Source organism: Cricetulus griseus, chromosome 4 (assembly GCF_003668045.3).
Source record: "Cricetulus griseus strain 17A/GY chromosome 4, alternate assembly CriGri-PICRH-1.0, whole genome shotgun sequence".
Lineage (NCBI taxonomy): Eukaryota > Metazoa > Chordata > Mammalia > Rodentia > Cricetidae > Cricetulus > Cricetulus griseus.
Window position 1 is genome coordinate 58,289,856 of NC_048597.1, and position 11,256 is coordinate 58,301,111.

Below are 11,256 nucleotides of genomic sequence, written 5' to 3' on the forward strand. Positions count from 1 at the left end.
ACTTACACTGAGTAGGCTAGCTCACGTAGTAACTGCTAACACTTGTTCCACTAAAGGCACTTGTATGGTCTTTTCCCTTCTGACCTTGTCTTTCTTCGTTTTCAGCTCGTGAAGCTTTGTATTGCAATGATTGATACTGGCAAAGCCTTCTGTTTTGCAAATAAACAGTTCATGAATGGGATTCGAGATCTGGCACAGTATTCTAGTAATGACGCTGTAGTTGAGGTTGGTATCACTAAAGTGACAGGTAAAGTGATGAGTGTAACAAAAAGTCAAATGATGATGCATAAATCTACCTAGTAATGGTCATAGTGAATTTAACCATAGTACAAGGGCTGCCATTCCTTGGAGCCAGCCATATTCCACAATTCTGCCTTTTAAGATAGTTAAATATTAAAGTTTGATTTGTTGTATGCATATTTAGCATCACCGCCCTAAGCTTGCTTCACAGCATTTAAGTTTGTATTTAGAAAGGTGAGCTAAAGGGGCCAGTGGTCCAGAGCAGAAACAGTCACCAGTAATCGATTGTATGGTGAGCAGAATGTTAGCCTCCTCAGAACAGGACCCACCTGTCTGCTTGTTGCTGTATAGTTTCTGGCTAGCCTGTGGTCCTGAGCTAACCTATATCCCTTAGTATAGTAGTACTGATCAGTGTAGTGCTACTGATATTTCTTTCATGATGAAAACTAAATCATGAAGAAACAGGTATGTTTTGATAATGATTTGATCATAGTTGCTAACAGGGGCATTCACTATTGATGCTGTCAAACCTTAAAGATTATATATGTTGTAGATGGGATAGTTCTAATTCTTTGATATTTCTAGGCCTTAACATGTTACCACATGTAGATTTGTGGTAGACATGACCTCTGCAGAGCATGTCCAGTGAGCCCTTGAGATTGTCCTTCAAAGTAAACGTTATTGTTTACAGGATAATTTGATTTTTCTGTCCGAAATGCTAAGCAATATTTTTGTGACTTATTTTAGTAGCTCTTAAGTGACTTGATTTTCCTTTGTTTTTTTTTTTTTCCTTACAGACAAGTTTGACCAAGTTTTCTGACAGTCTTCAAGAAATGATAAATTTTCACACAGTAAGTATCAGTCAGTAGGTGATGCCATGACTGTTGACACTCCTGAGTGGCAGTCTTTTATGGGATTACTGATTTGATGCCTTGATTGGGCTTTATATTGGGTGGGAAATAGAAACACCATATGTATGTATGTTGGGGAAGAAGGAAAGTGAACTTGCTTTCTTCTTTTCTAGTTCTAGTATAGTAAGTCTTTTTTTCCACTGAGTTTGAAATGAGCATTGCTGTATGAGCCATAGTTATTTACTGGGGCATGTACAATTTACCAATGGCTATACCACTGAAGAAAATGATACTCCTAATAATAAACTTAATATCATAAAATAATATCCATTCAAGTTATTTTTTCAATTTGAGTTCTGTGTAGTTTATTTTGGAGGGGGGTGGCTTGGTCTTATTGTGGTTAAAGTTTTATATATGTATATACACACACACACACACACAAAATTAGTTGTAGTTAGCTGTTTCAAAATTGACATGTGCAACTCTGCCTTAAAAAGATGTATCTATTTTCTTTTGTATTTTATATGTGTGAGTGTTTTGTCTACATATATGTATATGTCTGATACCTGCAGAGGTCAGAAGAAGGCATCAGATCCCCTGGAACTGGAGCTATATAATGGTTATAAACCACTGTGTGTATGCTGGGAATCAAATCTGGGTCCTCTGGAGAGGGATCCAGTGCTCTTAACCACTGAGCCATTTCTCCAGCCCTGAACAGATCCTGACATAGCAGTCTAATTTCATAATATAATTTTTGCAGTCCTAGAAGGTATTTTGACTTTAGCTCCTACTTGGTAATCACGTAAGTGGTTGCTTCTTCTGGTGTTGTGTCCAGTCTCATGGAAGGACACTGTTTCTTTTCTTTCTTTTTTTAATTTATTTAACTTTATGTTCATTGGTGTAAAGGTGTAATATCCCCTGGAACTGGAGTCACAGACGGTTATAAAGCTGCCATGTGGATGCTGGGAATTAAACTCAGGTCCTCTGTAAGAGCAGCCAGTGATCTTAACCAGTGAGCCATCTCTCCAGCCTGGGGTGTTGTTTCTTATCTTATGTTGCAGAAGCTTAGAGCATACATATCTATATGTGCATCTGTTTACCTATACATCTTTTTGGTATGAAATAGTTCCTTGGAGTTGAAATATTATATGAGTCATTTGTTAACATTGATTAATTTATTTAATAGCCTTTTCAGATAAAAAGATTTATGTCAAGGGAGATAATTTAGAACTACTGTATTTGTCTTCTGAGTGTAATTAATAAAAAGTTCTTCAGTGTGGTGTGGATAGACTTGCTTAGCAGGTCTTATGAAATGCATATGAAATGCATGATATAAGGTCCTGAAGTTGGTAATAGTGTTTATATGTATGAACATACCGTTCTATGTTCAGATGTTGTAAATACTTATATTGAAATATAAAAAATTATTTAATAAAGAAAACAAATTATTATATCACTTTAGTGAGTCTAGTATTATTTGCATGTATGATTATGAAGTAGAATTTTCAAAGAGGATTTTGAGACTATAAACCTGTAGTCTTCCTAAGAAGGTTTAATATGCTTATTTAGTTTCACTTGCTTATATAACTTTTTCAATAACTAAATATAAGAAAAAATGAAATATTACCAGGAAATGCTTGGGTTAGCCGTCATCACAGGCCAGGTAAAGATACCAAGAAGTAACAACTGATATAACGATCAATTTACTGTAATAGAATTATCTAGCACAGGGCAATGGTGCTGAGGACTCAGCTGTGTACACTGTCACTGTTAGAAAAACAATGTGAGAAATAATGACAAGCAGTGGTAGTGAGTTGGGACTAAAAAGATTCAAAATGGAAACACAGAGAGATGAAGGAATATATCTTTGCCAAAGGAAAAATTCCTTTCTTAACTCGGCTAGCAGAGGAAGTCATAACACAGCATCAAAAGAGAACTCAGCAGCCGGAAACCTAAACCTAATCAAGTGACTTACAGCTTTTAAGATTTTTATGAAATATAACCATCAATATCATGTGTGTGACTGGCAGTATCTTGCAGCATTTGACCACCACTGCCAGTACTTGGTACCTTAGAAATAGATACACTCTAGTTTATTGGACAGGATGTGGAAGTGGCCAGCAAGCCTCTGCTCTTGGTTCTGGCTGAGTGGCTTGTCTGTGGCTAGAGGAGTCAACATGTCTGGTACAAACACTGGCTGGCGTTGGCTGGGTGTCTAGCACTTCTTATTTCTTGAGACCAAGGTCTAAAAGTCACATTGTTTCCTCTTCTGCTGCAATCTTTTGGTCAAAGCAGGATTCACAGTCAGGTCAAATTCAAGATAAGAGAATAAAGTCTAACTCTTGGTTGTACAGTGGCATGCTTCTGTAGGCATGGAGTGTTGTTGGTAGCCTCTGTATATAAAAGTGTCTACCATAGTCTTAAACACCTTATTGTGACATTTGTATATATTTGTAGTAAATTGGTCTTCATTTGTTTGACATCTGTATCAGCTTTCCTTTCCTTTCCTTTCCTTTCCTTTCCTTTCCTTTCCTTTCCTTTCCTTTCCTTTCCTTTCCTTTCCTTTCCTTTCCTTTCCTTTCCTTCTTTCCTTTTCAAGACAGGGTTTCTGTGTGTAGCCCTGTAGACCAGGCTGGACTTGATTTCAGAGATCTGCCTGCCTCTGCCTTTCAAGTGCTGGAATGAAAGGTGTGCACCGCTGCCACTGGCTGGAACTAGCTTCATGGTTAAAGATGAGAGTTCATGCCCACTTCCCCCTCTTAGCACTGGGACCCCATCTGGCCTGGGCCTGGGCAGGCTTTGTGCGTGCTGCCTCAGTCTCTGTGAGTTTATATCTACGTCAGAGACCCTGATCATAAATAGCGGTCCCTGGCTCAGCAGCATTAGCATCACCTGTAAACTTCTTGGACCTACAGAGCCTTGGCCCCAACTCTAGATCTGTTATCAGAGAAGCCAGCAGCCAGTTAGAAAGCCACTCTTATTGCTCACTATGGCTCACAGGCTAAATCTAGTTCCTTGCTTTTATTTTTTATTTATTTTCAGGTCAAGTTTAATTGGAACACAGCTGTACTCTTATTTTTTTTTAGTTTTATATTTATGACAAGGAGGAATAATTATGATAACCAGTGCACATCTCATGGGATTAAAACACCCATGTATAGCCCTTTACAGAGGAAGTGTGCTGACTTCTGATCTTGTAGGCCTCTTAATTTTTGTCTAATTCTGGAAACCCATCAGTGAGGCTACTTTCTGTGTTGGTGGACAACATTACCTGCCTTTGGTAAATTCTTCTCAGTGAAGTTAGGTATGAGCCAGGTTGCAAACAAGCCTAATTAAAGTCAGAATCTTTGGTAGTGAGGACTAGGAACCCAGAAATGTATGGCTGGTCTGTCTGTCTGTCTTTCCTGTAAAGCATCCCTGGTTGTCCTAATCTTCAGTTCAGTGTGACTATAGAAACAAGCTACCTGGAGATTTTAGTAAATGTAGATTTTGATCCTTTTTCCTCTCCACCTTTCCCTTTCTTATCTTCCCTCTTCTCTCCCCCTCCCCTCTCTCCTTCCTTTCCTTTCCTCTTTCCTTTCTCTTTAATTTCCCCTTCCCTTCCCTTCCCGTTTGTCCTGACAGGGTCTCAGATAGTCCCGGCTAACTCAGAGCTCACTGTATACCCAGGCTGCCTTCCATTTGCAGTCTTCCTGCTTGTGTCTCCTGTTCACTGCTGGCCATAGGCTTGCTGGGCAGTGATTCAGCATTTCTGAGAAGCCTGAGTTGGTGTTGCACTCAGCCACATCAGGCTGGTCTAGAACTCAGGACCTTTCTGTCTCAGCCTCTCAAATGCTGGAATTTCAGGTGTGTGCCATCATGCCGAGCCCTCAAATGTTAACCATTTGATTTTAATACATGACCCAGTAGAGAACCATTGCCTGAAGAGGGAGGGAAGGTCTGTAGACACAGATTAGCATGGACAGAAGATGTAGAAAAAGTGGAACAAATTCAAATGTTTGTTACCTGTTGGAACTTGTAATAGTGAGTCTTTGTTGTCAATAGATTGAATTTTGAGTCAACTAGGGGATAGTGTGCTGGGAAGTCTGTAAAGACATTTAGGTTTAACCAAGGAGGGAAGACACACACAAGTGTTAAGTGCTCCTATTTGCAGGGGTCGAGGTTCTGGACTAAATAAAGACAGAAGCAGCTTCAGCACCCGCATTTGTCCTGTTCTGCTTTCTGACCACAGATGCACCTCACACCCCTGCCACCAGTTAGAGCCGTTCTCATTGCGGTGCCCTGCCTCCCACCATGAGCAGAACATACACCTTCCTTCCCCCAATATCACCTTAGTCACAGTGATGAGAAAAGTCACTAACACAGAAATTAGTACTAGGAAGTGGGACTGTTGCTGTGATAAACCTGATCATGTGTTTGGTAGGCTTTAGAACTGGTTTGCAGGAGGGATGGGGGAGCATTTAGAACTTCAGGCTAGAGAAACTATGTAAGCAGAACTTAATGGACCATTCAGAATACTCATAGAGATGTGGACATTAAAGACCTAGTAAGATTTCAGAGGGTATCAGGGACTCTTGGGAATTGAGCTAGAAGCTGTTTATGTTATATTCTAGAAAGCAATGTGAATCCACTTGGCCCATTTCCTGAGAACTAGAGGGAGACTGACTTAAGGAGCAGTGGACTAATTGGCTTGGGGGAGGATGTTTCAAGACAGCACGGCATTCAGGCTGTGTCATGGCTACTACTCACTCCTCTAGTCCACGTTTATAGTGGGAGAGGGCACAGATAGAACAAAAGGTATGAAAAATATGTACATGGGTAAGGAGTGTAGTAATTTAAAGTCCCGGATAAGCAGGGTGTAGAGAAAACCCTGCGATTGTTACAGACGTGAGTGCAGTTAAAGAGTATCCTGACATTTTGTATGGGGACAGTAGATGAAGAGCCTCAAGGGCAAGACCCCACCATTAAAGGCTCCATATAGCATGTGAAAAGGAGAAAGACAACTGAGAATACCCGTGAAGGGTTTCCCTGCTTGAAAAACAACCTTCTAGGGAAGTGTTTGTTTCCCTAGGTTCAGCCACCAAGGTATAGAGAGGTCCAGCTGTGGGAGGAGGGGCCAGACCACATCTTGAGCTGGTAGCAGAGCTTGCCAGCATTGTCCACATGGTGCTTGATTTTTCTGGCATGCAAAATCTAAGATTATAGGGTTATGGAGTCTTATAGGGTTCTAGAAAATGCTGAAGCAAGGTTGGCTTCTATGCAAGGAGGTACTTTTGTGAGTGAAATCTAATTTACAGTGGAGACCCTAGGATGTTGGGGATTCCAGGATCCTGGTATGTCAGTAGAAAAATGCTGCAGGGACCAAGTGGAACTAACTCAAGAGAAAACTGGAGGAGTAGGGCTGCCCAAGGCCATTAGAGCCCCAAAGATGCCAAGAGTTTATTGTACCTGTGGCTACAGGATTTTATGTTTCCCCAATGGATTTTTGTCTGATCCTTCCTTGTTAGGTTCCCCATTTCTCCATTTTAGAGTAATGTAATGATAAGTTTTTCCGCCAGCCACCCGAGCCCTGCCTCCACGTGGGTGCCCAAAATAACACACAGAGACTAATATTAGGTACAATGCTGCTGGCCAATGACTAGGATTTCTTACTGCTAGCTCAGTCTTAGTTATCAGCCATAACTATTATAAAGACTTATCTTACCGAGGACGCCAGCCATATTCACCCTCTCTTGCCAGCGATCACATGGTGACCCCACAGGGAAGAAAGGAAGAGGAAGAGAGCGATTTCCTGCTTGTCCCTGCTTATATTCTGAGTCTGCCTGCTATGTCACTTCCTGCCTGGATCACAAGACTTCTGTTTACTACATTTCCCAGAATCCTCCTTGACTCCTAGTCACACCTATCTTGGCTTCCCTATTGGCCAACAGTACTTTATTTATCAACCAATAAGACAAACATATACACAGAAGGACCTCCCCCATCAGAGTAAGAATACTTACTTAGTCTCATTACAATATTGGAAGTAGTTAGCTTGCTTATTAATTACAAAAGGGTCTTCTTGATTTATATTAGCTCTTTTTATTACAGGCCTAATGAGATTGCACAAAAGTTTCAGTGACCCTACAGGGTCAAAAGTTGTTGCCCGGCCTGCCTTGTCAATTCTGGAAAGGGCAATAATGATTTTGTGTCCTGAAGTCATCATCTAGGAATGGTGTGGTCCCTGGATAATATGAATTATAAAGACTTCGGAACACTTAGTCTCAGAGTTAGTGATTTGTAAATAACTGGCAAGAATGGGAGGCAGGTCTTATGGTACCTGTAGGTTTATTGCTTAGTTTTTTTTTTGCTGCTGACTTTGTGAAATGACTGTCTGCCATCTGTTATGTGCTTCTTAGCCGTCACCCTTTCCTGAGCACAGCAGAGAGAATGCTGTTCTAACAGGGCCTGGACACAAGTGGGAAATATATGAGTGTTAGCACTGATTTTCAAGTCCTGTATTTTCTGTAGTTTAATGAGATAATGTGACGTTTTGTTGGTTATTTGTCATACATGGCTTTTCACAGCAGTGGCTTTAAATTTCTAGAAATGGAAGTGAGCCTTAGCTCTCTCTTGGTGACAGTTGCAGCTGTTTGCCTTTAGCATCTGAGAAGAAATGTGTGCCTTAGCGAGGTGTGGATTAGTGACCAGGAGCTGAGATGAGACTCCAGTTGGCTAATCAAAGCAGTTCTGTACACAGTTCAGCATCAGGAAAGTTTGTCATTAGGTAGCTGTGTGTCTTGATGTCGGCAAATAGGAAACAGCTTTTATTCAGGTGCCTAGGTATCAGCAGCCTCGTCTTCACCATAAAGGATGAAATACAAATGCATAGGTCAGCCACATGCAATGGTGCATTCCTGTAACACCAACATGTGATTGTGCATGCCTGCAAGGGGAGGCTGAGGAAGACTGTATGCTTGAACGCAGCCTGGGCAACAAACAATGACTCTCTAACCAGCCAGAACTACATAGTGAGGTCTTTTTCAGAAAGATGCAAGCAAGTGAGATTAATGAGTTCCTTAAAATGCTTCTCTTGCTATTCAAATGCATATACATTTTTATTTTGGGAATGCAGTATTTTGGAGGATATGGATGATATGTTATAATTTTGAAAACATTTTTTTCTTTTGGAATGCTTTTTCAGCATCACTGTGGAATAGTATACATAGTGCATAATTATACGTTTTGGTAAGGTTTGACATATTTTGTGCCCCTAGAGTTTCCTTTTGCTTCTCTGTAATTCCTTCTCTCTTTGTCAATCCTCCTTACTCCTGGTCAGTTACTGGTCTGTAGTCCTTCATAAATGGTCAGTTTGTTTTGGGGCATTCTAGTAACTTTTACTCTTAATTGTTTTGAGACACACCTGTTGTATGTGTAATAGCTGATTTCTTTTTATTGCTCAGTAGCATTGCATCATATGAGTATTTTACCAATTGTATATTCACTCATTTGATGATTACTTATGTTATCTGTTGCTGTTTGCCATGAATCCCAAACTTGGAGGCTTAAGAAAACAAAGCTCTATTAACCTCATAGTTTTCTGAGTTAGGAGTTTGGGAGAGGTCCACTGGGTGGCTCTGGCTTGATGTCTTTGACAAGATGCTGCCAAAGTATTGGGGCTGGGACCTTAGTCATTTGAAGTCCTCACATGGGCTGGTGGGATCCATGTACTTCTTAGTCAGCAGAAGGCCCACATTCTTCACCGAGGACTTCTTTGAAGGGCTGTACGAGTGTCCTTATAACATGGAATCTGTTACTCTCCAAATGCGACCCAGGAGGAAGGGCCTCTCATGGCCCACTCCCAGAAGTCATATTGTGCTTCGTTCGTTCTTGTTTGGAAGAAGCAAGTGACAGCTCCCACTTGAGGAGAGAATTAGGGTTGGCTTTTGAAGCAAAGGTCACCAAAGAATTTGTGGATGTTCCAGGTGAAGTAGTGTGCCCCCTTTAGTCATAGCTCCTTGGGTGGCCCAGAGGGGTAGAGTGTTACAATCCAATTAGAGGCCAGCCTAGGGCATCAGATCTATCTCAGGAAAGAAAAAAAAAAAGTGCCCCATGTGGTGGCACACACCTCTAATCCCAGCACTTGTGAGGCAGAGACTACAGTGTCTGAGTTGGAGGCCAGCCTGGAATATATATAGTGAGTTCCGGGACAGCCTCAGCCACATAGTGAGTCCCTTTAAAAAGAAAAAAGTAGAATAGAATTAAGTGTACCACAGTGTGCCATTTTATCACTTTTTAGTTTTGGTTATTAAAGATACAGTTGCTTGTTACATACTTACCTACCTACCTAAATATATGCATATATATGTATATATATATATATATATATATATATATCTGTAGATAAGCATTTATTGTGTGTATATAAATGTCTAAGGGTAGTTGAATGAAAAAAAGAAAAAGGAAAAGGAACTTGACTTCTCCTAAGTATGGCGGAGGAGAAGGTAGCATAGCCAGAGGCAGGGGCATCTGGGAGAGTCCAGAGTGAACCTGACCCTGAGCCTTGTGAGGAGGGGAGGGGGGAACTAGGCGCAGAAGCCAGGAGGCACAAAAGAGAACAGATGAAAAGGACCCAGGTAACCAAGTGGTTGATTATATAGGGAAGGGTAGTCTGGCCCCTGAACTGGAGAAGTTTAGGGTAGAGGGCAGGGTATGCCAGCCAAGAGTCCCCTGTAACTTGTGGGGACCTCGGGATGCAGGGGGAGCCTGGCTGCCAGCATCTGTCTGCTTTGATATGTTAAATAGGCACCTCAGTCGTTTGTCTCAGGTTGGAAACCTAACAGTAGTGTGGCTCATTTCTAGGATGGTGGTATGTGACCTTTTACTACTTGGATAATGAAGGAATTGTGTGCTAAGAGAAAAAGGTCAAGAAAAATAATTTCATATATGAATATTCATTTTAAACATTAAAATTTCTTTTTCTTATTACATTCTTTAAAATTTTAGTATCATTAAAGAAAGCAAGACCTTCAAAATTTGGAGACAGTTTTCCAAAGTCAATTGCTGCTGACTCCCTCAGCAGTGTGTGATCTGCAGCTGTGTCTGTCCTCAGTGTGTTTATTCTGTAAAATTGCTGGCGGTACCACCTCTTGGCCTTTAGGCTAAGATCAAGTATAAAGTGATGGTTTTTAAGTCGCTTTTCCTTAGTTTCTTCTTTGCCAAAATGTTATCTTTTGTACTTTAAGGAAATCATACTGAGTGATAGGAATGTGTGCTGTGTCCATATGCTTGCCACGTGCTTGGTTAGTTTTAAATTTACATGCATGGAAATTGATTTCTTGTGGCATATAGCTTTAGAGGTTTTAACGGTATGTGTGTTTGTGTCGTGACACCACGGAATCAAGATGACACAGCAGCTCTGTCTGTCACACACACACCCTTGTGTTGCCCTTCCTCACTTCAGTTAACACACATTGCTCTTCCCTTCTCTACTAGGAATTGCTGATTGTTTTCTATTCCTATAGCTTCTGCTTTTTCCTAAACGCCATATCAATCCTAGCTTGTGAAGCATTGTGAATAGGATTTATTTACCTAGCCAAGTGTACCGAGACTTGTCTGTTTGTGTGTGTTACAAGTTGTTCCTTTATATTACCATCTTAATGTCTTTTTGTTTCATGGTGCAGGGCATTTAAGTTGTTTCTGTTTTCACCAGTTTTGAATACAGCTGCTGTAGAAATTTACTTCTAGCTGTTTCTGTGAGCCTACATCTTTCTCTTGGGTCAGTAGGAAGGAGTGAGGTTGCTAGGTAGCCCAGCTTGACCTTACTTAATATGGGGGTCTTAAACTTTTTATTTCTTAAGTCTGCTAGTTGTTGATTCCTTAGTGAGCTTTGGCAGATTTTGTATTTCAGAAAAAAAAAAAAAAGGTGTCCCCCTTTCCATTGAGTTTTTAGGCTTATAATTGGATGATTGGTTCTCAAGCACACATAATGTGTCTTTAATATCTGCCTGTGATGAGGTCATACACTGCCTCCTAAATATCTAAACCTTGGCCTTTTTATTTCCCTTGTCATGGCTTTGGCTAGATAGATATGTACATATAATTATTCACCCTGCAGACCAGAGTAGAAGAAGACAGATTTGTTGAGCCTATCACAAGAGCATAGTAGGCATTAAAGTGGAAACTG

General features: G+C 40.7%; 1 protein-coding gene across 2 annotated transcripts in view; it reads left to right on the plus strand.

The window, feature by feature from the left end:
• Nucleotides 1–11,256, plus strand: part of Acap2 (ArfGAP with coiled-coil, ankyrin repeat and PH domains 2) — a 91,182-nt gene that overhangs the window by 22,398 nt on the left and 57,528 nt on the right. For both annotated transcript variants that reach the window (XM_027412887.2, XM_027412888.2), the window contains exons 3-4: nt 106–225; nt 1,038–1,091. In XM_027412887.2, coding sequence (XP_027268688.1) covers nt 106–225; nt 1,038–1,091 — 174 coding nt within the window. The remainder of the gene's footprint in view (nt 1–105; nt 226–1,037; nt 1,092–11,256) is intronic.